A 26,083-nucleotide genomic window follows, 5' to 3' on the forward strand; every position below is an offset into this window, starting at 1 on the left:
TGTTCATGGCTGTTACTCAGAGGCAGCTTTTCACAATCTGTTCCTTCCTTAACATAGAGCCCAATAGCCCTGCCCCTCCTTCCCAGCCTCTTCTGAAAGCTTATAGCCCTCCATTGCAGTGTTCCAGTTTTATGATGTGTCCCATCACGTTTCTGTGATAGCAATTAGGTCAGTTTTCTAGTTGCACCACCGTTTCCAACTCCTCTTGCTTGTTACCCATGCTGTGTGCATTGGGGTAGAGACACTTCAGGGAGGCTATCAGCTTCTTCACCTCTTGGGAGAAGCCCTCCCTAATAATTCCTTTGCGACAATTTATAGGTATTACCCGGTTGCTTCCTAAAGTGTTAGTGTTTCCTGGTTCCTCTCAGGCACTCAGAAGTACCTCCCCTTACTAAATCTAGTTTAAAGCTCTGTCCCCTCCTCTTGCTCACTTCACACAGCCATCAAACCACAACTGGATCCTGGACCCTCCAGAGCTGACACTGGACCCCAGCCTTTCCCCCCAAGGTGGCACCTCAATGGCCTGTGGCACTCCAGTGACCAGTGGCACACTGTCACAGCTCCACACAACCCGCCCCAGCTAGTGGCCTCCCCTGCACCACAGAGCTGCCATTTAATTTGGAAAGAATCATCTGGAAAGCATCTCCCGCTGGGCAACTTTGCCCTTCAAGCAGCAGCAAGACAACCTCCCCCTCACCCCTGCCAAACAAAGCCCCCCAGCGAAAGGAGAGCATTGCACCCACTGCATCCTGGGTTTATTTACACCACAACCTCCGTGTGGGTGGGCAGGGAGGGATGCTGGACAGCCCACCCCCTGGGCCGGTTCAAAGGCAAGGCAGGCGAGGCGGTATCGGCAGCAGCGCAGGGAAAGGAACAGGGAGAAGGGCCTGGGTGAACCAGGCTCTGGCTCCCTCGGCACTACAGACGCAAGCGAGCCCCAGCATCGGGGGGCTGGGGAAGAGGCAGGGTCACTTTTAGCAGCAAAGGCCTCATTTCCCTCCAAGGCAGCAGGGAGGACAGTGGCATGTGATGGAGCCGGACTAGTGTTCAGGCAGTTAAACAAAAAAAACAAAGAAAGAAAAAGGCAGAGGGTGAAGCGAAGAAAGATGGAGAACAGCTCCTTTCCTGCCCTCCAGCGCACAGAGTTAAACCAGGGTAGGGATGCGACACCGCCTTCCCTCCTCTCGGCAGAGCAGCAGCTCCAGGCACAGCCTTCCCAGTGTGCCCAGGGCTGGGCACAGCCCTGGCCAGTGGCAGAGTCCCCAGCGTGCCCCTGGCCACGCACAGCACCAGGCTCCTGCTCCCACGCTGTCCTTCCACCCGGCCCTGGGAGGGGAGAGCAGTTCAGGTGGCAGTTTGATGGCATGGCTGACAGTCCATGTGGGCAGCAGCGTCCTCGGCGCTCTGCCAGGCACAGTTGGGATGGATGCCAAGGTGGCTGAGCTTTGCCCTCCAGCCCCCGGCGCAGTCCGGCTCCTGCCTCTCTTATAGGAAACCTTCCTTCCGGAACTGCTCCTTCAGGATGTCTCTGTACTGGTCAAAGCCACCCTCGATGCGGGTCACGGTGGCGTTCTCACACACCCACAGCTCCTGGCACACCAGGCGGATGAAACGCTCGTCATGTGACACCAGGATTATACCACCCTGTCAACACACAAGGGAGAAAAATGGGAACTTAGTGGACCACAACCCAGGGCTCAGGGACAGTAGCATGGAGATCCTGTGCCCCTGTCCAGCCTGTGCCCAGCACTTCAGGATTCCATCCACTTCAGGGAAAACTGAACAGTATTTCACTGGCAGGGACCTCACTGCAGCCTTTTCTTCCTTCAGGGGGACACAGATCATGTAAAAATGAGGCATGTGCAGCAGGAACATATTTAGTCTCCACTCCTGGAAAGTAAGTGCAAGGTTTGTTACCGGCTCTCCAGGTCTCAGACAACTTCAAGGATGGAGAATCCATGCAAAGTCAGTAACACTGAAAAGGTGTCTAGTTAAGGCCCCGAGCAACCTCAGCTAAGCTTTTCTTTCACAGGAAAACTGCTCCAACTTGAGCAATAACCACTGATATCCAGGGCGATCACAGTGGTATCTGGAGCCTGAGTCTTTGGAGATCAGCCATAAAACGTGCCTAAGAAAGATCTGAGTGGCCCCAAGGCAGGGCTGAGAGCTGCACACAGCATGTGATAAAGTCACAGAGTGTAGGTGGCTGGTCAGGATGGGGGACAAGATGCTCTCTGGGCTGCTGTTGCCTCTCTCAGACAAAGCCAGCAAGTAAAACCAACCACCAGGATGGACAGCTAAGGCAGAAATGTGACTGATTTCCCAAATTTTGTCCTAGACTTGAAGTCGCCACTGGTGTTGACCATCCACCTCTCACTGAGATACCAAGTACCTTGAACTGGAGGCTGCAGGAAGTGTTAGAAAAACAGATCTTACTGGGACAACCTTACCCGGAACTTATTCAGTGCCTTTGCCAGTGCCTCAATGGTCTCCATGTCCAGGTGATTTGTCGGCTCATCCAGAATGTAGAAGTTTGGACTGGAAGAGAAGGCAGCTCTGAAGATGCACTGAACAGGCTTGGGCTTGGTCCACACCTCAACTGCTGCTTTAACCACTTAGAACCACAGCCACTGGCATGTGCCTGGCTCCAGGATCAGGGTTGCCCAGCTCCAAGGACACATCTCATCCTGAGCCCAAAGCAGTGGGAGAAAACCACCTGCCTCCTTCCACACCATCCCCCCATCCCCCCAGGGTGACAACCTCCCTCCCCATAAAGCCCCCCAAGAACAAGGCTTCCGTGGGGTAGCAGAAAGTCCCTGAATGCCTGCCTTCCTCCCAGTGAAGAAGACTCCAGGGATGAAGCCATGCAATAATTAACGGTATTTGGGAGAAAATTACCAGGGCATCGTCATCTGGGCAAAGGCCACGCGACTCTTCTGCCCCCCGGACAGGCTGGCCACAGGACGCAGGGCCAGCTCTCCTGAGATGCCGTAGCTCCCCAGCTGATGCCGGTATTCCTCCTCTGTCTTCCCTGCAGGATCATGTCACAACACAGCTATGGACACCTAGCATGACACAGAGCCCTCGGCTCTGAGCTCACGCAGCTGGGCGGCCTGTGCCAGACCAGCATGACAGGAGGAATTCAGCAGCACTTCCAGGCAATTCCCTCCCAAGCAGGAGGTTTCCCAAAACTCACCTGGGAACTTTCTTGCCAGTAGTTCTACAGCACTGATGTTCAAGTCCAGTTGATCCACATGGTGCTGGCTGAAATAACCGATCTTTAGGTTTCTGCAAAATAAGAAGAAGGATTGGGAGATGGTACCAGGCCCTGCAACCATGGCACTGGCAGCTGCAGCTACCGAAGAGGGGTCACATGTGTGGGTGTGCTGGACCCAACCCCATTGCTCGGGCAGCCATCACTCCAAAGCACAGCCCAGGAGTCCTCCAGCTGCACCATCCCTCCCAATCCCCCCGCCCTTCCTCCCAGGTACCTGTGAGCATGTCTGATCCCTCTGACTGGTGCCAGCTCCCCCATTAAGATCTTTAGCATGGTTGACTTGCCAGCTCCATTTTCCCCAACCTAGAGAAGAAGCAGCAGCATTGGAGAATGTGAAACCTGTGAATGTACTTTGGAGAGGGGGGCAGCAACCAAGGAATTTCATCTCTCATGGATGATGAGGGGGAGCAGGATGGGAGCATAACCAGTGACTCCAGTTAGCAGGAAGCTGCATTTCTATCACAGATGAGCAGCATGGGCAGCAGTGTCGGGAGGTATTCCCCCCTCACCCTCGAGCCTAAGGATTTCCTGGTCCAGCCTCAGCTGCAAGCACACAGCATCTCTGTAGCCCCCACTTGATGCTGCTGTCAGCTGACAGGGAAGATGGACCCAGTCTCTCCTCAGAGACATCCAGTGAAAGGATGAAGGACAATGGGCACAAATCACAAATTCTAATTGGTATTAGGAAAAATGTTCCAATGTTCCTCAAAATAAGGGTGATCAAATGCTGCAACAGGACCCAGAATGGGAGAAATAGTCCTCCCCAGAGACAACTGGACAAGGACCTGAGCAACCTGATCTAACATCAAAGCTGTCCCTGCTTTGAGCAGGGACCTCCCAGGGTCCCTTGCAGCTGCCATTATTCTGCAATCCCACATACCACACAGATACGGGACTCCAGGTCAGCAGAGACGGAGAGGGAACGGAAGATATAGTGACTTGGCTCGTAATAGAAGTCTACTTCATCTAGCTGCAGGATTGGGGGGGAGAACTTCTCAAAGCCGTCGGGGAACCTGGGAAGGCAGGAAGAGGTGAGAGATGGCCAGGAACCTCCCAGACCCTGTTCCTAGCCCTCCTGGGATAATCTCTGCAACCCTCCAGGTGACAAGGAGGGCTCCCTGCCACACAGGGCCTCTAGGAAGGATGGTCACGAGAAGGAGACAAAGACCTGCAGCCTTGGCCCCAGGAGGGAACCCAGCCTGAAAGCAGGGGCCTGTCTGGGCTCCCTGTCAGAGTAAGGCTGGACCACACAAAAGGATGGCTGTCCCAGCTGGGACAGGAGCAAGAAGAAGTTCATGTCAAAAACAGAGCCAGCACCCTCCAAGCAAGGGCTCAGGTGACACTTACTTCATGATCACCTCAGATTCCTTGTCCACAGGTTTCAGCTCTGGCCTGCAAAAAGAGGATACACATAACCAAGGTGCCTTGAATGAGGGTCTGCTCTCACACCAGAAGCCCAGGTAGAGTCTTCAGCTCTGTGACACCTCATTCCAGCCTCTATACCAGAGACAAGTGCTTAAAGCCCATACCACAACTCTATCTGCCAGGCACACTGGGATCCTCTGTTTCTTCCCACTAGCACTGCCCCTCCCTGACCTCCAGAGAGGAGCAGGACAGGCACTCACAGCTTCTCCAACAGCTTGAGCTTGCTCTGGACTTGGGACGCCCGGTTGGCGTTGTAGCGAAAGCGGTCGATGAAAACCTGCAAGAGAGAAAAGCATCAGAGAACTCCAAGTCCCCTTCAGGACCAGCCACCCTGCATTGCTGCCAAACCTCCTGCAGCAATACAACCACAGGTCTAAAAGCAGAGAGAAAGGCACAAGGCTGGGAGAATGCCCCAACTCTACTGGCTTCTCCCAGTACCTGGATGTGCTCACGGTACTGCTGCTGGGCTTCATACTCTCGCTGCTGGTTCTTCAGCCGCTCCTCCTTGATCTTCATGAAGTTCTCAAAGTCCCCACGGTACGTGTCCAGCCGCTGCGAGTGCAGGTGGATGATGTCCGTGGCCACTGCATTCAGGAAGTTCCTGTCGTGGGACACCACGAGGATGGTCGACTGCCAAGTCTGGAGGAGACAGCGAGAGGGAGGCCTGAGCACCATCAACCAGAGAGCAGGGGTTGGTCCCACCACCCAGCCAGGTGAGACACCAGTCTAGAGGACGTCTCCATTCCTCCCCCTTGCTTTGTATCAAGGCCCCCCATCCCCCCCTACCTGCAGGTAGGTCTCCAGCCACAAAATAGCCCTCACGTCCAGCATGTTTGTGGGCTCTGAGGGAAGGGAAAGAGGCACTGAAGTCAGGAGAGATGGGGATGGCTGGATTACGCTTTTTTCCCCAGAGGAAAGGTTAATGATCAGTGTTGAGGAGAAAGAGAGGCTGAATGGGGACCTTCCCTCCAGCTCAGGGGACTCTTGCGTAGGGTGTGATGGGGTGTGGGCACCAGGGGCTGAGGGTCAGGCAGGGATACTCTCCCCACTCCATACTGGTACCCAGACCCTGGTGCCCCACAGCAGCATCTCACCCAGATCTCCCACCCAAGCTGGGGACTGCCCCCAGCATGGACTGGCAGCCAGGGCACATCTCAGGGACCAGTGAGGGAAAGGGAACAGCACCTGGGACAAGATGACACATACACCACCTGGCTGGGGCACAGATAGGGCTCTGCTGAGTGCAGTGAGAGTGGCTGCCCAAGCAGACTTCCCCGTGCCAGCGGAGCACCGACTGCGCTGCCAGGCCTGCCCGTCACACGGAGCTATTTTGGGCAGGTAGCTAAAGGCCATGGCATGTTCCCAACCCCAACAAGGGCACAGGCAGGCCCTGCAGTGGTGTCAGAGGGGACTTGCAGTATCAACTTACCATCCAGCAGAAGGAGATCTGGCCTAGGGAAAAGAAGACATGGGATCAGAAGCAGAAAGAGCATAGGGCCAGTTCAGTGTCTAACCACACACACAGAGCTGTGATGCCTCCAATGGCCCCAACTCGAGAGCCTGAGTTGAGAGGACCCCCAGGCAGCACCCCTGCACCTCGCAGCATGGACAGCAAAAGAGGCTTAACCCCATAGCATGAAGGCCTGGACACCAACCTGGCAAACAGGGCTCTGGCTAAGGCCAGTCTCATTCTCCAGCCTCCAGAAAACTCTCTGAGAAGAGAAGAGAATGCAGAGAGGGGTTACTGTTCAATGCAGAACCACTGTGTTTGCCTGTCTGCCAGCCTTTCCCAAGGCTCTTTTGGCTCTGTTGTCATCCAGAGGCAGCTTGTCCCTGCAGGTATCTCGGGCACAGCACGAGATCTGCGGTCCAGGAGGAAGGTGATTTGGCAACCCCCAGGGCAGGATGGGCCCTGGATGGGCAGGGATAGACCCTTGTTCTCCTTTACAGCCACAGCAGTGCCTGAGGGCTCACTTGGAACACCTCCCCAAACCCATTTCTGGCTTGATACCCAGAGTTTAGCAACTCACTTGGTTGTCTGTTGTTGCATCTTTGCATTAAAGCCCAGCCCAGCAAGAATGACAGACGCCCTGGGGAAAAGGGGAGACAATTGGAATCCAGGTACAGCATCCAACAGCAGAGCACAGTCCAAGGTCTCACCCACCAAGGGAACTCTGCTGCACGGCTTAAAGCCGTTCTGGTGCAGGAAAACTTCCCTACACACCCAAGAGCAGCACTTGACTGGGAAATGCAGCCCAGTGGGGCACAGCATCTTCATGAAGTACCAGGAGATTTGCAAGGATTTTTCAGCTCTTTGGCCAGGAAGAGAGTCTCACTACCACTAACATCCCAAAAACATCCCCCAGAAACCAGGAACCTAGGGAGGTCTGAGAGGAGTAGCAGCAACAATGCAAGCCATCTGGGGCAAAAAAAATCCCTCCAGCTTCAGGGGGAAGCTCAACTACTCCTAATTCAGCAGAGCTGTGGCACAGAAGAGACAAGAAAAGGTAGTAGGGAGAGCCCCATCCCCACGCTCTGGATCCCAGGGCCACAGTATCACCCTTCCATACCCCAAACCACTATTTAGCTCTGGCCATGCCAACAGACAGTGATGCCCACGGGGCTGTCTCACCTCGCTGGGGCCTTGTCTGCCTCAATCTCCTCCAGCTTTGCGTAGATTTCTGATAGTCTGGCACCTTCTGTCCCTTCTCCCCTGGAGCAGAACAAAGAGGAGCATGTGGGACTCACCAGGTTAGAGTTTGAGTGCTGAGGGAGGCTGATCTTCCCAGGCAGGACTAAGGTGGGCAAGATGCAGCCCATTCTCACCAGAGCCCTTCATTGGAAGGGAGAGACCTTACAACAAGACCTCGTGGTGAAGAGGCCACAGAAGGGCTGTAAATCCAGTGGTGACACCTCACCTGCCAGCGTTGATCTTGGCAGTCAGGTCCCTCTCCTCCCGCAGGAGGCTCTCGCGAGTGGTGTCGCACTCCAGCACACTCTGCAGCGCCGGCGTCTCATCCCCTGCCACCTCCTGCTCCACGTGCAGGATGCTGATGTGGGAGGGGATGCGCAGGCTCTGGCTGGCGATCATCTTCAGCAGCGTGGTCTTCCCCAGCCCGTTCCTGCCCACCAGCCCGTAGCGCCGTCCGAAGGCCAGGTTCAGGTCTGCTCCGGTCAGCAGGACACTAAAGTAAGAGGACAGGTCTGGGGTCAGACTGACTCACAGAGAGGAGATAACCAGAGCCACCTGCCCTGATGGGGGCATTTCAGGCTGTGGTGAAGTCAAGTAACCATTACAGGCTTCTCCTGCCCAAAGGCGAAGGGGTCAGTGCCCACCTTGCTTCCTGATCTTTCTCACACCCTCTGTAATTTCTCAACTGCTCTCTAATCCAGTCTCAATCCCCCATGGTCCAAAATCCCAGCCAGGATCTGTCCCGCCTCCCCACCCACACTCACCGCTCACCGAAGGACACATCGAAGTTCTCGATACGCACATCATACGACTTGTTCTTGCCTGATGATTCCATGCGAGTCTCCTTCTTGCTGGAAGCTTGGCTGGCAGACGCCTCCTCAAGGACTCTGCAGGCCAGCAGAAGATAGAGAGGGGGCTCAACAGGAAAGCTTTGGTACAGCCAGATCCCAGCCCTGCTCAGCAGAACAGGATGGCGACGTTGGAGGCACCCTCCATACTCACAGAGGGCCAGATGACTTCAGGGAATCCCGCTCCAGCCTCTTGTCCTGCTTGGCTTTTAACCTGGCTTCTGCCTTCTCCAGTTTCTTGGCATTCACCATCTGGGACACAGAACAGAGAGTATGAAGAAGAGAGAGCATATTCAGCAAAAGCCCCAAAAGCCCAGCGCTGGGAGAAAAGAGATCAATCAACCTCTTAAGCCCGAAAGAAAGGGAGTGAGGTAGGAGAGGGAAACTGGGAAAGATTCAAGCATATTTTCAGGAGGCTAATCAGGCTAGAAAACCACTTCAGGAATAAAGTCCTAAATCAACTGCTCATACACAAGTTCTGCCTCAGCAAGGCAGAGGGTTTGGCCGAACCTATCATACATCCCGTTTCTGTAGTTCCAGGAACCTGGATCAGCCAAGTCACTCCAATAGCAGCAACCTGCTATCCCAGTGCCTCCTCTGGTACACTCTGCACCCACCTTTAAAGAGCACCACAAGGTGTTTCCCTTCCCAACACATTAAACTTTCACCAGTTTGGAACAAACTCAGCTTGTGCAGTGGATCAGAGACAAAAAACATTTAATTAACCCTGAAGGCAAGAAGGTGCCAAGTGTTTTAACCTGGCCTCTGGTCTTGGCCAGGCTCTCAGCCCACTCCAGCTTATTCCTGCATCGAGTCAAATATTTGTGGCTGACCAAGAACACTCCTAGATATTTCTAGGCAACTCTGCAGCCACCGGAGCATGTTACAGACCCGTGTGCCAGACTGAAGAGCGCCTTGTTACTGGAGCTACTGGACCCCACACTTACAGGAGAGATTGAGTCACTCTGTAAACCATAACCAGCTCCCTGAATTTCCCAGTAAGACATGTCCTCCAAAACTTGACAGCCCTCCCAAAGCCTTCTCTGAATTGTCTCCAATTTTTCTGAAGATTATTTTTTGAGTTGCAGACACAAGAGCCAGAAAGTGAACCCAGCAGCAACACTCTGGTGCCAAAACCAGCCACAGCTGCCAGCTTTTACTTAAGACTCCCGTTCAGACATGTGGGGATAATGTTAGGTCTCAGTCTCCAAGCAAAGGATTCTCATTCTCAACACGTTAACCCATGGAAAAGAGAGCTCTGTGAGGGACCAGCCTGGTAGAGAGACCGCCCACCCTGTAGAGCTCCCTGCTTTGCAGATGCACAACTGCACCTCACCCGCACTCAAACTTTGGCACATCCAACACAGATGGCAAGCCAGGTTGTTCCTGAGAAGCTGCACATTCCATTGATAGAGATGTCCCGATTTCCTTCAGGTCATGGAGTGTAACTGCTTCCAAACCTCTCTACTCCTGATCTTATTTCTCAAAGCACGACAACCTACAGCTGTTTCTAAAGCTGGGCTTACAACCTCTCCTACAGCAGCTCTCAGTTAATTCCCCACCTGTAACATCCCCACATTCTGCCACTAGGCAGGACTTTATCTCTCATTGAATATTCAAGGTGTCATCCTGGGACATTCTATTTTCTCAATCAAAGGCTTTGCTGCAGGAACCAAAGATCCTTGTGAAAGTCAGAGAAGATGCACCCTGAGCACCACCACTGCATCATCTATGCTTTGAACCTCATTAAGAAATTACAGCAAAATAGATCTTGTCAAATTAATAAGCTCCTGTTGATAATAACACCTGTTGAGCCCCTTCACCAGACTAAGGTCAAGAGATTCTCAAACTATAGAGAGCCTGATAAGGAGGAGCAGTAACCCCTGCAGCTGTGCCCCTAACCAGCACCAGCCTGTTCCCATTGCTCTCCAAGGGAGAGGTGACCGGAGCAGGGCAGGGCACCTGCAGCCCCACCTGTCAGATGCTCCCATGAGGGCACAGCCCCCACTTACCGAGGTCTGGCCTCTCTTCAGCAGCAGCCCCGGCAGCAGGTCCGCGCTGGTGTCACCTGCAAGGACATGTTTGGGTTGGTGAGCTCATGTGTCAGGGAGGCTCCACAAAGCACTGCCTTAATGGCAGCCCAAGCCCAGCCACGAATGATCCCTCTCCCAACAGAAAAAGGGGAACAAAGTGCATCTCTACTCCTTCACCTCAGGTTACCCCACAGGCACTGCTGCCCACAGCTCAGCAGCAGGATGAGAGAGGGGTGCACATGTGAGTGGTGCCCGAGCTCTACTCCCCAAGGTCAGGTGCACACCCGAAGTCCCGAACCACTCTGAGCCCCGGGCATCCTGATGGCAGGGCGGGAGTCACTCACCATATCCATCGGTGATCTGGGAGAGCTGGATGGGGGCGTCCAGCAGCACCTGGCTGCAGCGCTGGGCTTGGCCCTCATCCCTGCGGAGAGGAGGAGGAGAGTGAGTGGGGGGAGCGGGGTGAGGGGGTGTGCGGGGGGCCGGGCGCCCTTACAGCTGCAGGGTGTTGAAGAGGCGCTGGCAGATCTCCCGGATGGCGCCGTCGTCCTTGGTGTCCTGCGACACCTCCCGCAGCAGTTCGCCCACCGCCTCCTCCAGCTCCTCCACCGACTCGAAGTCCGCCCCGCCGCCGTGCAGGATCCCTGCGGGCACACAGCGCCGGCGCTGTCGCGACAGGTGGCACCCACCCGCTCCATCCTTCCCTGTCCCTCCCCGGCCGCCCGTCGCGACGCGGGCGCTGTCGCCACAGCGCGGAGGTGTCGCGACACGCGGCGGGGCGGGAGGCCGAGCCGCGGCGGGCAGGTGGGCGGCGCTCACCCGTCACGTAGGCGAACAGCTCTCCGTCCAGGTCGGGGAACTCGGAGCGGAGGATGTCGGCGCAGGACGCCATGGCGGGGCGGGCCCGGCCCGCGGAGCCGCCACCGCTCGCACCGGAAGGGCCGGCGCGCGCTGCCGGGAAGAAGGGAGGTGGCCGCCATGGCGCGGGGGCCGACGGGAGACGTAGTCCTGATCTGACGCGCATGCGCAAAGCGGCGGCCGAAGGGGTCCCGCTGCCATGTGCCGGGACAGCAGGAGCGATGGGAGCGATGGATCCGGGGCGAGCGGAGTGGCCCGTCACGGCACCAGAGGCCGCTCAGCCTCTGCTTGTCCTGTCTCAGAGGGAAAGAGGCTTGGGGAGGGGTTTTTTGTTGGTTTTTGTGTGTGTGTGTGTGTGTGTGTGCTTTGTTTTGTTCTGGCTTCTCCCCTCCCTTTTAAAATCAGTGTTTCTGCTCTCAAACCACGGTCACGACACTGCTGGTTGGGGTTTGGGTTGGATTTTGTCTCTCCAGGTCTGAGGAATGAGCAGTCGGACACCCTCATCTGTTCACAAACTGAAGGCCGAGGGGCTGAGCCAAGGGCCAGGTACAGCTGGTACCCTCAGCTACCAGGCATGGTGCCTGCCTTGGCCCTCAACACAAAAAACAAGTTAAAAGGGAAAACTGCTTTGAGTTCGTTCACAAGAAAAGGCCACCAAGGTTCATTTAAGCCTGGCTTACAGGGGGCTGGGCACACCTCACCAAGAGTTCAGTTCATCCCAGCTGCAGCCCCAGGGAAAGCCCAGAGTCCTTTCCCCGGGGAGCTGCAGCACTGGTACACAGCTGGAAACAAAACACCATTTGTCCTTTTCACCTACTTTGCAGTTCCATTCCAACCCCCAGGCAGCCCCGGGCGGGGGAAGAAGCACAAGCAAGCCCCGAGAGACTGTGGCACAGCCCAGGGAACTGCCCCAGCTCTTGCAGCACCAGTCCCAAACAGCAGTGCAGGCAGCCTTCTCCATTCTACATACTTTATTAGATTCAGAGCTGGACAAATCACAAAGTGTACAAAATGGAGACCACACTACCAGAAGCAGGATTGTGGGTAGCAGCAGCATTCCTATGGCCCAGAAGCGTTTGGTAGAAGTGTGGAGAGGGCAGGCTGGGGCAGGGGGCTCTTACCGCCAACTGCATGTGAGATTCCCCGAGGACAGACCCTGTTCACATCCTGACAGAGCTCAGCTGACCCACGATCCCTGGGACAGCAGGGCCACATCTCCAATTTGTTTGGAAAGGACAGACTGGCTCAAGCCAGCAGTGGGTGGGGGTAAATGCTCCAAGGACCTGAAATGCTGTGCCACCCACATACACACCAGTAAGAGCCTAAACCCTCATCCTTTTTGGTCACAAACCTTCCACGGCAGGACTCTATACTGACGACTTTGCAAGAAATAAGGTGGTGGTGGCGGTATCTGGTGAGCCCACCATCTCCTGTGGTGAGGGCCCAACATACTCACCACCCCAGGCATCTCAGACTGGCCAGCAACATCTACCACAACAGCAATAGCTAGTACAGAAGCCAGGGTAACTTCAACTCAGATTTGTCCAGTCTATGTTTAGGTCTATTCTACGAGTACATATGCACAAGAACTTCAAAAATACTAGGATATGATGCAAGTAGTGAGACACCAACAGAAGAGGAGTTTAATGGTGGACGTTCCCTAGAAAGATCACAAGAGGATGGGAGTTAGACTAGCCCTTGCCCACCCTGGGACGGGCAGCAGGATGCTGCTGCACCTCTGCACACGACTGGGTTCTGAACTTCATCTGCAGCATGGGTGGTAACTGAGCACAGGCAGGCGAGTCCGCTCCCGGGGTGAGCCACAGGGTCTTTCAATCTGCATCGAGGGGCCAGGCAGACGTTTCTCTGAATGTAGCTGAAGACCGAGGAGAGGCGGAGCATGGCTTGGAGAAGAGGGAGCCCGCCAGCCTGCTGGGGCTAGCATCTGGTCTCGTAGATCCCGCTCCTGCCGATGTACCTCACCCATTTTATCACATCGTGGTCACTGTAGTTCAGCTTTGGCTCAAAGACTTTCAGGTAGCGCACCTTCAGCCCAGAGGGTGCAAACGGGACCTATTAAGAGAGGGAAAGGCAACAGAAAGCATTGGAATGGGGGTAAGATGCCCTCCGTGCACGAATGCCAGAAGGCCCCTGGGCTATGCATCTAGAAATGGACACCAAGAGCCACTGTTCCCTTCCCTACTCCCTGCATGCATGGTGTCAGACTGTAGTAGCTCTAAGGGCAATTTTCTTCCTTTAGCTTTGCCACCAGGCTGACCTCATGCTAGGAAGAGTCACCTGTCAGCTTGGGATAGTGAACACTCAAACCCATGTAACTCCCAGAAGGGACTGACTAAGCTTCTCTGAGGTTAGGTGCACCCTGGAAGACAGGCCGGGACTCACCTCAAAGTTCATGGAGATGGGAGGCCGAGCCCACTTCTTCTTGTCATTGGTGGGCAGCAGTTCGATCTCCGCACTGATCTGGGATTCCTTCATTCCAGCCATTCGTTTTATCCTATCAGAGAAAGCCCAGAAGTGCGAAAGTGCCCAAGTTCATTGTGCCCTTTGCTACACATGCTCAGGGCAGACAGGAGCACTAAAGAGACTGCCCCTCCAAGCCCTACCCACCCCTAACATGCTCACTCACTTCCAGACGATGGCATTCTCACTGGCCTTGTACTTCGCCTTCCCTTTCATACAGATGACTTGCACTCCACTGGTATTGAGGGGTGTTGGGATCCGGACCTGGAAAGCAGAGTCTGGTGAGCAGGGGCGAGGAGACTGCAGCCTGGGCACTCTGTGCAGTCTCACACTGTCTGTTCTGGGCCCCTTGGCCTTCTCTCTCCTATCTTAAGGCCCAGAAAACATCACCTATCAACAGCATCCTAGGCTAGTCCTCCAGTTTCTTGCTTTGAAGTAAAGGTTCAAACACACTTCCATAATCCACAACAGACAGTAAGGAACAGGGCAGAGACCTCCAGGCTGCAAGAAACCTGGCTAATGTTGGGCAGATGAGCTCAGGAAGGATGCCAGGCTGGCCATGGCATTGCACCAGGCTCTGGACAGCCCAGCCTTGCAGCAGTGAGCCTTTCTCAGACGGGAACTAACCTGCAAGGCCATCCTCAGCCTGTCTTACACAGCTCACAGCCTGCTGCCTGTCTGACATACCATCGGATCATGCAGACAGAAGAATATAAAATTTTATAGTGTCTGAGAGAGTAAGTGAACAGTTGTTGCAAGGAATGAGGCCCCTGCCAAGGTGGCTGTGCAAATGAAAACAGCTTCTACCTTCCTACTCTATGGCAGCTCCCTTCCACAGCACAGCAATATCACACAGCTGCTGGGACACTCAGTTCACTCTTTGAGCCCTGTACAAGCTTGAAGACTCATTTGTGAAGACTCTGCTGCAGGGGGCATAAACTAGTGGCATGACTGCCAGGCACAAGAGATGACAGGTTTTTATTATCTTACCTCTATCTTCTGGGCCAGCAAGGAAGGTTTGAAATTTGATTTGATCACCACCTTCACTTCCAGCTTGGTCCGACCCACCTCCCGCACCAGTGGGATCACACGGAAGGGAAGGATAATGTCCTTAGTGGTTCGGTATCTGTAGGGATGGAAGCTACAGTGAACTCTGAGGAGAAGTTAATGCCCTTATGGTCTCAAATTGTATCACCTTCAAAAAGAGACAGTCTCTGCACACAGCAAACAGCTTAGAAACATCAGCCAAAAAGGGAACCATCCCAGAAGGAAGCAGCAGTAGGATCTGTGCTGCCATAGGGCAGCAATGGTTTCTTGAGTCTCAAGTTTTATATCTCGTTCCTACCAATGGCCCTGTTCAAAGACACCAGTTTTAAATACTAAAAAAAACAGACAGAGCAAACGCAGAAGGTAAGAAAACCCATACCCAACACTACGATTGTGGCAAAGAAAACTACGCAGCTGAGCTTCGCCCACATTTGTAACAGATGGATTTGTGGGACACCCTACAGATACCACTCTGAAAAGAAGGCAGTAAGTGTGTATTTTTTAAGTGCTCAAGGGCTGCAAGTCTGGCTGGGAGCAGTAACATTACTGTAGCAGCAAGCAGATGCCAACACCAGCCTGTTCACCCCCCTACCACAGTACCTCATGAGCTCAAATTCTCCATCTGGTGGAATGAAGCTTATGCTCCTCTCGGAATCAAACTTGCTGAGCCTCACACACTGGTGGAAAGTGCAGTCATCGATGGCAATTGACTGTTTGCCGCTAAAAACACAAGACACGAGTTAAACAAGTGCAAATTGCAGCCCTGGTATCTTGGTGCAGTCACAGTCTGTCCAGGCAGAAACTACTCTACAGAGCATGTTGCCATCGCAGGTGTCCAGGAAATGGGGAGGCAGGGAGAGATGTAGGGGACAGCAGCCTCTTGGCTCAGACTTTCCTTGTTTCACCACCACAAAAACCATATTTCAGGAAGCTTGTTTGAAAGAATTCTCTCCCTCGTCTCCCCATAGAGGAGAGAGCTTACAGGAGCACCCTTTTGCCATAGCCAGCAACACAATGCTTGGGTCTGCCTGCCAGCAGCACTCAGTACTGCAAAGACAGCTCTGCCAGCCCAAGTCTTCCCACAGCACAGTTCAAAAGAGAGAAAACACTTTCCTGTCCACAAAGCTATCCCACTGCCACACAGCCAGGAAATGCCAGGTTCAGGATCTCCCTGTTCAGAAATCTCTTAACAGCTGTTCATTTCCACACTGCCAGCACGTGGTTTGATTCTGAACTGAACTGCCAAGACCACAATATTATGACATACAAGTCTGTATCTCTCCTAAAATCTACAGAGATACCACCCATCTATCTAGGCACATCAGCCTAACCTGCCAGCACTGAACTTGGGCCGGGTACCAGTCTCTGAGAATACAGGTCCTGAGGCCAACCAAAACCCCTTGGCTACCGAGAGGGACCAGAAGACGTGAAGGCAGGAGCAACAGAAGAGGCAGCAGCGTAGCAATGTGATACCTAGGCTGCCTCAACTGCTGGAAGCAACAGGACAACCGTGCAAGTGTGCTGAGACAGTGTGAGCACTACAGGCAGGTTCAGCTGTCCTAGGAACCACCATCACCAGCTCAAAGGGGAAGCAGACTGACCCCAGGCTGACTGGCTGTCTAGTTACACAGCCCAGTGGTGTGATTTGTGCTTCGCAAGCAGGAGTTAGTCTTTCCTAATCTGTTGACCAGATGACAGGCAATGTTAGCCAACTAGTCCCTGTTTCTTTGGAAAACTACTGGGAAAGCCCTGCTGCCTAGCACTGCTCCAAGTCTCAGGCAGCATTACTCAGGGTTGGCCTTGCCACATGCTAGATGCCAAAAACCAACTGGCAGCAGCTGTCCCTTTTGAACACCTCGTAACTAAATGCTTCTAGAGAGTAATATTTCCAAGCTCTTAACCACTGGATAATCACAGCTAGGGAGAACCACCTAGAAAGAGTCCCTGTTCAACTTGCTTCTGTAACTCAAAAAAACCAGTACATTACAGGCAAAGGCACCCGGCACAGCAGCTTTGAGACAGTGTTACTGACTCTTCAGAGGCCCATGCAGTTGACATTTTCACTAGAGTAAATCCCCACAGGGCTCATCAGCCACCTCAGGCTCATTCATTTTACTAGCTCAATTCAGGTACAGGAAAGATGGCTTAAAGGTGACAGTGAAGTGATAGCTCTTGGCTTGGTTCTAAGAGAAAAGGCAAATAGCAGCTCAGCTCTGTTTACAGGAACCATCATGGAAAGTGTCTGAGATCCAAGTTACATGCACAAGTCACACAAAGCAAGAGACAGGGGGAGAGCAGAATGCACATACAGCTGAAGCAGATTATCTACCTTCCCAATTCACTGGGGGTCAGCAAAAAACAAAACAAACAACCAAGAGAAATACAGATGAGTTGCAAATTGTTAGCGAGAAGAAAGTGGAAGTCCTTTTGCTTTTATCTCTTCACCCCAAGCAGGAAGGCTGGAAAAGGCCTAAGAGCTGTTTTCAGCTTCAATGTGGGTACTGGCTGAGGTGCAGCTGGGAGGGAGGGAAGCTGAGCTCTCGGAAGGGATGTGCCTCCAACCCACATGGCCACTGACCACCTGTAAGCCACAGGAGGGGCTTACCCACTGCTAGTATGTCACCTGTTCTACTTCGTGGGAACAGTCCAGGCAGAGCAGTCAGAGGAGTTCCTTCACTGTTCCTTGGGAGCACTGCTACTGCTCTTATGATTCAGAGTCTCTGCACTGACTAGAACTGCTAGAGATACACATTCTGGGAAAATCCATCTTGAGGAAGTGTTTCCAGATGTAAGAACTCTACACTTAAGACTATGTTTGGAAATACTTAAAGAGCTGTAGAGAAGCTCTGTATTGAGGCCCTCAGGCTAGTAGTTTGCACGACAACTGATCTACCCAAAGTTTTCAGTAACATCTGAAGGGAAGAAAAAGAAATGAGCTTTTTTTTGTCTGTCAGATCAGAAAAGCTATTAAGGGTTGCCCTTTCATAAGTCCCTGGTGGCAAGTGGCCACCAGGTATCACACCTCTTTCTTACCTTTTCCCCGTTTCATCCGCAGTCCCTTTGCCCTGTTTTTCAATGACAATCTTGTCATTCATGCCAAACTTGCACTCTGGCATTCCACTCAGATAACTCTTCATCACCACTCTGCCAGAGACATGGGCACTCAAAACCTGACCTGGTTAGAAAAGATCACAGTTCAGAATACTTAAAAGAGTCCCCACTCCCAGACCTGGAGGGGGAGAAGGATGCTAGCTCAACACCTTCTACTTACCCTGTGGGGACATCAAGAGATTCACACTCTCCAGCACATCAAGAAAGAGCTCATTGCGACGGTATTTGATTCCTTCACGTCTCCATCCAATCTGTCCAGTCACCTGGCTGGTGATCTGGGACTGCTCTTCCTTAGTCTGAAGGGAAGAAATGACATCTTAGATCTCTAAATAAATTCAAATACTAAGAAACCTTGCTCTAAATATAAGAGCAAACACTTGCCATGTATTACACATAAATGCTTTTGTCACTGAAGATACAGGTGCTGTCACACCTCACATGATTTGGTCATTCTCTGCTCAATATATCAAATTCTATGCCTAACCAAAAATTGGTCATAACAACAGCAGCAAAGTTTCTTCTGTTTTGTTACCTAGTCCATTAGGCTACATCAAGGTGCAGGGAGGCATGAGCTCCACCAATGGCACTCAAATCATGTCTCAGACTGTCACATCAATCCATGTTAAGCACAGAGGCAGCTTAACATGGATTGGTGTGGCAGTTCACACCCTTAGACAACATGAAACCCCAGGGCCACAAGAGAGCTAATCCCCAAGGCCTGTTTCTCAATGACTGCAGTCATTAGGGTTACATACCAACACTAACCTAGCATACATCGAACAACACCCAGGCTCTACGTCTCCAAAAAGCACCAAGGGTTGTGTAGAGAGGCACAGAGAGGATTCCTACCTGATGCTACAGGTGGGGTCCAGTCACACGCAGAAAGTCAAGAAGGGGATGTATAGTAGCAAGCGCAGTGTAGACAGGGTTAACAGGCAAGCAGGTCAGTAGCAAGAGAAGGGAGGAAGGGAGAAAGAAGCAGATTAGGCTTAAGGCTACCTGAGGACAGGAAAAAAGCAGGTCAGCTCTTTGTTAATTAGGTAGCTAATTAGCACAAATAAGATGAGGAGTTTTGGCCTTTAGCTCCCTGCAGGAAACCTAGCACCTCAAGCAGTGAAATGGCTTTTCAGACTTGGCCCATTACGGACAATACAAATACATGGTGGAGCAGAAGGAGTGACAGGCCAAATACCACTCCCAAAAACGTTCCTACGCAGAGCAGACTCATGTTGGCATTCCTAAAGCAAGCCTTGGATATTTACCATGGCACAGACACTCAGACTATGGGAAGTAGCAGGCACCTTAAGTCTGGGTCGTGTATAAAGTCGTATCCTTCTTATTTCTGCCCTTCCACCACAACAACTGCACAACACACAAGTGGGTTCTGCCACTGCAGCCTCGTGCTGGGCCCACAGGGGGGCACTACATGATCTCAGCTTCACACCAGCAGTGCCTTGGCTTCTCACACGTTCTTGCCACAGACATGGTCATTTCCTAAGCAAGCAGAGACATTATCATATCATCTAAGAGACAGAGTTTTACACTCCCCTGGGAACTGCCTAGGTAAGTGCTCAATGCAGTACACAAAGTACCTCCCTTTTCTGTCCCACAGAAAAACTCCACCTCCTTAATTTGCCTTGTTCAATGCTTTGTTCAGGCTTAAGAAGAGCATTAGATTTAATACTCAGTGGTCTGGCTTCCAAAAGGACACCAATCATGTGTAACTTTCTCATCTCCTGCAACAGCACCAGTACCATGACCCTCTACCAGCAACCATGCAAAGTGACTGGATGGAGATCACCCAGCAGCACGAGCATTCCCTACGGGAGGCACTGAAGACACCTGGGTCTGAGCCTTCTCAGGAGCTGGTGCTTCCCAGAGCTGGACAAACAAGTCAGCTAAAATGGTCCAAGAATACCCGCCTTGTGCTCAGTTGCCAGCCTGTCGACTAGGTTAAAGATAGCCAGCTACCAGCAGGTTTCCTGGCCTCTTGCAGCTGGTGGCAGCCCTCTTCTCATTTTAAAAAGTAACACTAGCATTTTAGCACTGAGTACATCTAAGGTTTGGACAATTTTAGTTACAATGTTTCCCCACCTAACACTCCCAGAAAGCACTTGCAGAGGAAGAAAATTACAGTGTATATCTAGTTAATGAAGTCTGCACAGATGGAGATAGGACCTGAAGGATGAAAACAAAACACAGAGCACAGCTCCACCTCGAGCTGTAAGAGCAAGTTTATCCTCTGCTGAAGGAAGATACCCGAACCAATGCCTGCCTCACTTCTGGTTCAAAACACCAGCACAGCCTGCGGTCCTGCCATTTGAGTAGTGGGCTACTTCATGTGCAGGGACTAGAAGTGAAACCATGTGCACACCAGTAACTTTTAAAACCTGTGTGGCAAATCACTCCATTCCCAGAGCACAGGGCAAGCAGTATCAGATGCACTTTCAAAGAAAATAAACCAGATCTTGTATTCCGAGATCACCTGCCCTGGACAGACCACTGTAGCCATACAGGGTGGGCACTCAGAGCACAGCAGTTCAGGATGCCTCAAATCTTTCACTGAGAATAAAGTAAAAAAGTTGGGTTTGTCAAGTCTGCCATAACTGGATTTTGGTCCTTAAATTCCACAGGACACAAGCCCAAGGAAAGCACCATCAGGAACTAAGCAGAGACAAGGAACACAGATGGCAAGCCACCTAGTCCCAGATTTTGGTCCAAGGTACATGTGTGAAGCTGGCTCTAAGTCAACGAGCAGCTGAAGGTTTGATGTATCAGACAGCAGACAAGGAAACACGGCAAGTACTGTTTCCACTGTTGTCCTTGCCATACTGCACCTGCAATGGATTACTTCTGCTTTTTGAACTGGGCTGAACAAAATTCCAACCCTGAGCAGAAGAACTGCTTGCTTATGTAAAGCTGAAATCCAAACTCCTCTTTGTAAGGAATGAAGGATGATGCTGTGGCCATGGTTTGCACAAAAGCAGCACAAGAGTTCGTTAAAACAGACAAAAGCAAAAAAAGACTGAGGGAAGGAAACGAGGGTGGTGGTTAGTTCTGAGTTTTCCTAGGAACAGGAGCTGACTCAGCCATCTTCAGTGCTGACTGCCCAAATTGTCAGACTGCAGAAGGCCAGAGAGATTTACGGTAGGGCTCGTGATGGGGATTCAGACCGGATGCACTCATATCTGGCCCTCTTGCAAAACAGTTTGCTGTTCTAGCAGGAAATAGGTTGCTCAGGGGCAGCTTCTCTCTCATCTCCTCTTGTGATGCAGCTAGTCTTGCTACTAGATTAAAACTTTAAGAAGGAGTTCTCAGTAAGTCAGTGCTGAGGAACTGAATTGAATCAGAGCTTCCAGAGACTTTGACCTCTGCTTATCCTAAACAAGAACGGTCACCACACAGGCTCTTGTTTGCTTCTGTTTGTACCTGGGGCTGAAACTTTACTTTGCCACAGACTGCTTCAGTACAGACTCCCAGCTTTTTTTTCCTGACTCACTGCTACCCAGGAGAGAGGACTGAGTTTTAAGCTAAGTCCTCATTATTGACTTCCATAGTTGTGTTAGATGGACAATAAGAACAATATTCCTTGGGGACACAAGAAACAGACTGAAAGTGTCCTTCGGATTCAGAGGTTGAGCATGAGCTTCCAAGACAGAAAGTCTAGTTTTGAGGGCTGTGGCCTGGAATAGGTTTAGAACTAGTTTAAACACAGTCACAAAACCAGCCAAACTTAAGTGTCTTTTTCCCAAGGTGCCCTTTATCTTCTGCCTCCATGTAAACTTTATTGCAAGGGTTAATACTATGCTAAATGCACAGCAGAGATTCTCATCTCTAACATGAAAATGCTCGGGCTGTACCGATGCTGATCTGCAAGGATGTTACAAGTAGAGACAGAGCAACATCAGCTTCCTGACTGACAGCAAGATTCACAAGGCTGAAGAATACTTCATTATAAGGCAGGCATGAAAGCCTGACAGCTCAAACCACTGAAGGCTGGTGGAGAACAGACCTGCTCAGTGAGATTCACACACAAAAGAGCTATTTCTGGCTCAGCAGGTAGATTTGTTTATCCTCTGTCAGGAGCTGACACAGAGCAGAGTCTGATGTCAGCAATCATTTACATGGGACAAGGGACTGGCATTATCCTAGCTCTGGGCCCTTGCTCCTTCATCCTACCATGTGCTAGGGAACATGAGGTCACACAGAGCAGGGACACCTCGAACAACGTGCCACTGAGCTACACCCCTGCCAGGGTGTTCTCAATCTACTCAGGCACCTTCCTTCAGTACAGGTCAAATGCTTAGATGGTAATTAAGACCATACTCTCTTGAACAGGCTTACAAAAAAATAACCAGCAGAGCAGAACCATACCCCAAATTCCCCTGATTACCTGACTCTTGATGCCTTGCTGAGTGATGAAAGTCTTCAGGGCACCTGTTTCAGAGTTCTGAGGATAGCCAAAGTCCAGGATTTCTACAGAAGGGTAAAAGAAGGTTATTTCAGAGCTGCAAGGTATAAACACACAACTATGCTAACCATTCCTGTAAGGGGACAGCCAACTACTGCACAGGCACTGCTTACACACTGACTTTCTGGATAAGTCGCTGTAGCATTCCTTACTAAGAGAAAAGAAACATTCTTGCTACATTGAGCCAGTGCAATAAGTTGGAGAGAAGGGGTGATGGAAAGCTGTCCAACTGATGAATTTGCTGATTTTTAAACACAACTGCACTTCAGGACTAAATATCAACTAGGCTAGCCATGTGCACGGGGCACACTGAGTTTTTCCAAAAACATCCAAGGGACAATAAGGAGGGTTAATCCAACAGCAGAGCAATCTATCTTTGCAGCATTTTTTCAGGTTTTGTTGTTCTTATGAAGATGTAATAACAACCAAAATCTGAAACAACAGCTGAGTAGTGGCACTGCGTGGGAGGGAAACATGATAACTACAGCCAGTTCACTTAACACCTACTGCCCTCAAAGAGGAAGAGAACAACCCTCAAGAGATCTAAAGGAGAGAGAAGACCACTAACATGACACTGAGCAACACCATACTGGGAGGTTTGATCTCACTGTTGCCTATAAGGAGACCAGCAGTGACTGACCAAAGAAGAGAAACTGAAGTCTCTTGGTCTGCCCTGAGAGAACAGAGAGAACATCACTGTGACCCCTGGTTAAGAATCCCAGGACACACATATGTGGTGCTTTGTCTGGAAAACAAATTGAAACATAACTAATACAAAGTGTTCGTGCTATGTGAAACAGGGACAGCTCAAGGGCACCTCCACAGGCAGGCTGATATCACAAGCAGCTGAAGGGACACTGTGTCATTAATTTGTGGTGTGATATGGAGCTGTTATCACTGGAGGAAGTAGGGCTGAGACAGAGCAGGTTGGGTTTGATTGATTTCCTTCTGTTCAGGAGTGAGCCCAAAAGGCAACTCACTAGGGGCAACCAATTGCAGCTTGGGGTGACTGCCACCGTACACTGCTAGAGCCACCTGGGCACTAGCTGGTCTTGGAGGTGCTACTGACAGTCCTCATTATATACCTCAGCGTAAGGACAGGCCAACATCTACGCAGGATCCCCTCAGAAGCTGGGCTCCAGTACCAGCTGTCTCAGTTATACAAGTGCACAGCTCCCAAAACTTCAGGAAAGTCAGCCACAATCAGCACAAGGCTATGGGCTTGAGGTGCCATCCACACTCGCAGTACAGATGGCATTAGAAAGCAGAACATGTAATTTTGAACTCCACTGTACATGTTAAAAATACTTCAAGGATTATTACTACATCAAACTAAGCTAAGGATTTTAGAATGACCAAGTGCAATGTCCTGTGGCAGATAAGGGAAACATCTCACCATCCAGCAGCTCATAGATCAGCACAAAGTTGTTCTTTATGTTCTCCTCACTGATCTTCCCAAAGTAGGCAGTCATCACGTCACACATCTTGTAAAGGAACTCGAACACCATGGCAGCGTTGACATTCTGCTTGGTGACAGCAGCCAGCCAGATGTTGGAGCGCTTGACATGGAAGAAACTTGTGCGGGCGATGTTGGTGACCGGCGAGCGCACCTGCTGCCGTGCGTGGATGACATTGACGCGGAAGGCGTCGACAGCATTCCGCCTGCGAGACCACCACCAGAGGTAAGTCAGCACCCTGAGCATGAACCCCAGCTGGCTGCACAGTTCTGCTTATGCGGGTACAGTCAGACACCGAACTACACACACCAAGCTCACCTAGAAAGGGTGCCTGGGGATGTCTTTGAGAGGGACAAGTCAAGACTCTGAGCAGAGTTAGACATCAAATTGTGAACAAACTAAAGGAGACTGCTACTGGTCTCTAGGGAGCTTTGGACTACAGTGTAACTGTAGTAAGGAGTCAGATGGCAACAGAACCTTTCCTTCAATTAATTTTGACAGCACTCCAAATTGATTGCCATAGCTGGGAACAAACACATTATGGCTCCAACAGTCCAGTTTTGACCAAATACCTAGTTACTGTCTATGCTGCATGCCCAGGTCTTCACACTCTTGCCCCTAAGCAAGCTGCAGTCTCCCAAGACATGTGTCAATGGCAGTTTCTTCCAGAAATACAAGGAGGAAAAAAACAGAAAACCCTGTCCAAGTGACCCAACAGATGTTAGTGCCCAGGTACACCCCAAAAGGGAGCTTTAGTTCTCAGATCCACCTCACCTCCATACCCCACACACCCTGGAGAGCAGACTCAAAGCAGCAGCAGGATTAGGAACAACGCTGGCTTTCCAGTTACATGTCACCTCAAGCCTGTTTGGCTTCAGAACAGGTGTCCTGCACCAGGACTTAGGGTCCCCACAGTGCAACAGCACTGTGCCAGCAGCACTGCATGGTGCAAGACCATTTATAGTCAAGGTTTTGCCCAGTGCTGAAAAGGTGCTGTGCAAGCTGCTGCCATCTTTGATCCAAACGGTCTATGTACTATCAACAGGGGAAAAAACACTCCTGGCTAAACAGGGATTCTGAGCAGCATTCTGGATGCCACCTCTTCACACTACAGCTTTCTTATCCAATAACTACAAATCAAGATAAACTTCCCAAATTAACTTAAAAGTCCACCAATCCTGAGAACATCGGAAGGAAGCCCAAGTGCTTTATATGACAAGACCAAGACTTAAAGCAACAGTCTACACACCAAGCCAAGATTTATCTAGTCATGCTTTATTACTCACACTCTCAGACACCATAGAACAGGGGGTCTGACTGCAGGATCAAGGCCATGGTACTGATTATGCAGAACCATGTTTGAGAACAGATAGTAATATCATCCTTGCAAGCAAGGATACAGGCATACAAATGCTTGTAAGCACTGAGAGTTGTCAACAATCCAACAGACAGTTCCAAGTTTGAAAACAAAGGATATTCAAAGGAACATATGCTATCACAGCAGGTGTTTGCTCCTTGAAGCTCTGGGGACATATGCAGAAGTTTCATCAGTAAACATGCTCCCCATAAGCAAAATTCTGTCTTTCAAATACTTCTCAGATTATATTGCTCCAGATGGTTTGCAAGTTTGAGTTAAATTAATATTTCATTTCTACTCAAGTTTTTCCATAAGAAAGTAATTAATTCTAATATAAAATAACAATATCTAAAAGCCCCAATCCTCCCTTCTGGTAAGCCTTGTAAGGAAAGTCCAGCTTGTTCTGGAGCATTAGCCCTCCCAGCCTTAAGTTCTAACCCACTAGATGAAGAACCAGAACCAGTAACCAGACTGGTGCACACTAGAGGAGAAGCCTCAGGTCAGGGAGGCTTTTCTAGCACACCAGGTGCCCACTGTGCAGTGCCAGTGGTGGTCTCTTACCTATTGCTACAGCAGCCAATGAGATGGGATGGACAGAAATGGCGCCAGCGGAGAAAGGAGGAGTGACAGCAACAAGAGAAAGGGTTAGAAACACACACACAAGGCACAATGAATCCAAAGAGATAAGAAGAGACCAAACAGCACCCCCTCCCCCTGCTCCTGGGCACAAAAGGCCAAGGTATTGGATGGACAGTAACAAACTACGCAGCAATGAAGCCCTCGCAAGGTACAACGCTGACATGCCATGGTCAGGCTGTCAGTGTGGACTGACTTGTTTGGCTGAATTTTAGGGCTAACTGGGCATTTATTCCAGATGAGCTGCACCTGTATCACATCAGTGATACCCAGTCTGCTCTGCTAATATAGGTAGCAGGCCTTGGAGAAGAAAAACTCCAAAGCCTCAGTCAGAGGCATCACCTGGGGACACAGCAGAGTATCAGGTATCTTCTTCCCAGTCTGCCTCAG

At 51.2% G+C, this 26,083-nt stretch overlaps 2 protein-coding genes across 14 annotated transcripts in view; both read right to left on the reverse strand.

Moving 5' to 3' along the window:
* Positions 1 to 738: 738 nt before the first annotated feature.
* Positions 739 to 11,221, reverse strand: ABCF3 (ATP binding cassette subfamily F member 3). Of its 2 annotated transcripts, none has more exons than XM_064666040.1 (21): positions 11,095 to 11,221; positions 10,772 to 10,919; positions 10,620 to 10,699; positions 10,255 to 10,310; positions 8,397 to 8,494; positions 8,159 to 8,281; positions 7,621 to 7,887; positions 7,335 to 7,415; positions 6,733 to 6,792; positions 6,358 to 6,414; positions 6,132 to 6,154; positions 5,489 to 5,544; positions 5,141 to 5,341; positions 4,903 to 4,979; positions 4,625 to 4,669; positions 4,158 to 4,290; positions 3,492 to 3,580; positions 3,197 to 3,288; positions 2,899 to 3,031; positions 2,451 to 2,538; positions 739 to 1,644 (listed from the first exon to the last, which is right to left on the reverse strand). In XM_064666040.1, exons 1-21 carry the CDS (start codon positions 11,165 to 11,167, stop codon positions 1,486 to 1,488), a joined length of 2,139 nt encoding a protein of 712 aa, XP_064522110.1. In that variant the 5' UTR covers positions 11,168 to 11,221; the 3' UTR covers positions 739 to 1,485. The 2 variants fall into 2 exon arrangements, with proteins under 2 accessions (XP_064522110.1, XP_064522111.1); XM_064666041.1 differs by having other exon boundaries at positions 3,197 to 3,284; positions 3,488 to 3,580.
* Positions 11,222 to 12,086: 865 nt separating this feature from the next.
* Positions 12,087 to 26,083, reverse strand: part of AP2M1 (adaptor related protein complex 2 subunit mu 1) — a 28,473-nt gene continuing 14,476 nt past the window's right edge. For all 12 annotated transcript variants that reach the window (XM_064666048.1, XM_064666046.1, XM_064666051.1 and 9 more), the window contains 9 exons: positions 23,640 to 23,905; positions 22,166 to 22,248; positions 17,933 to 18,068; positions 17,695 to 17,836; positions 15,262 to 15,381; positions 14,605 to 14,740; positions 13,781 to 13,878; positions 13,537 to 13,648; positions 12,087 to 13,206 (listed from right to left, as the gene is read on the reverse strand). In XM_064666048.1, the coding sequence (XP_064522118.1) occupies positions 13,072 to 13,206; positions 13,537 to 13,648; positions 13,781 to 13,878; positions 14,605 to 14,740; positions 15,262 to 15,381; positions 17,695 to 17,836; positions 17,933 to 18,068; positions 22,166 to 22,248; positions 23,640 to 23,905 (1,228 nt within the window). In that variant the 3' untranslated portion in view covers positions 12,087 to 13,071. The remainder of the gene's footprint in view (positions 13,207 to 13,536; positions 13,649 to 13,780; positions 13,879 to 14,604; positions 14,741 to 15,261; positions 15,382 to 17,694; positions 17,837 to 17,932; positions 18,069 to 22,165; positions 22,249 to 23,639; positions 23,906 to 26,083) is intronic.

This window comes from Pseudopipra pipra, chromosome 10, assembly GCF_036250125.1.
Source record: "Pseudopipra pipra isolate bDixPip1 chromosome 10, bDixPip1.hap1, whole genome shotgun sequence".
Classification (NCBI taxonomy): Eukaryota; Metazoa; Chordata; class Aves; order Passeriformes; family Pipridae; genus Pseudopipra; species Pseudopipra pipra.

What these genes read in the sequence shown, in the direction of transcription:
- ABCF3 (XM_064666040.1), bottom strand. Translation starts at nt 11,167, where the DNA reads ATGGCGTCCTGCGCCGACATCCTCCGCTCCGAGTTCCCCGACCTGGAC. An exon ending in GGCTGGAGACCTACCTGCAG is followed by an intron (nt 5,342 to 5,488) that starts GTAGGGGGGGAT and finishes TGTCTCCTCCAG; the next exon opens with ACTTGGCAGTCGACCATCCT. An exon ending in AGGCACTGAATAAGTTCCGG is followed by an intron (nt 1,645 to 2,450) that starts GTAAGGTTGTCC and finishes GTGTGTTGACAG; the next exon opens with GGTGGTATAATCCTGGTGTC.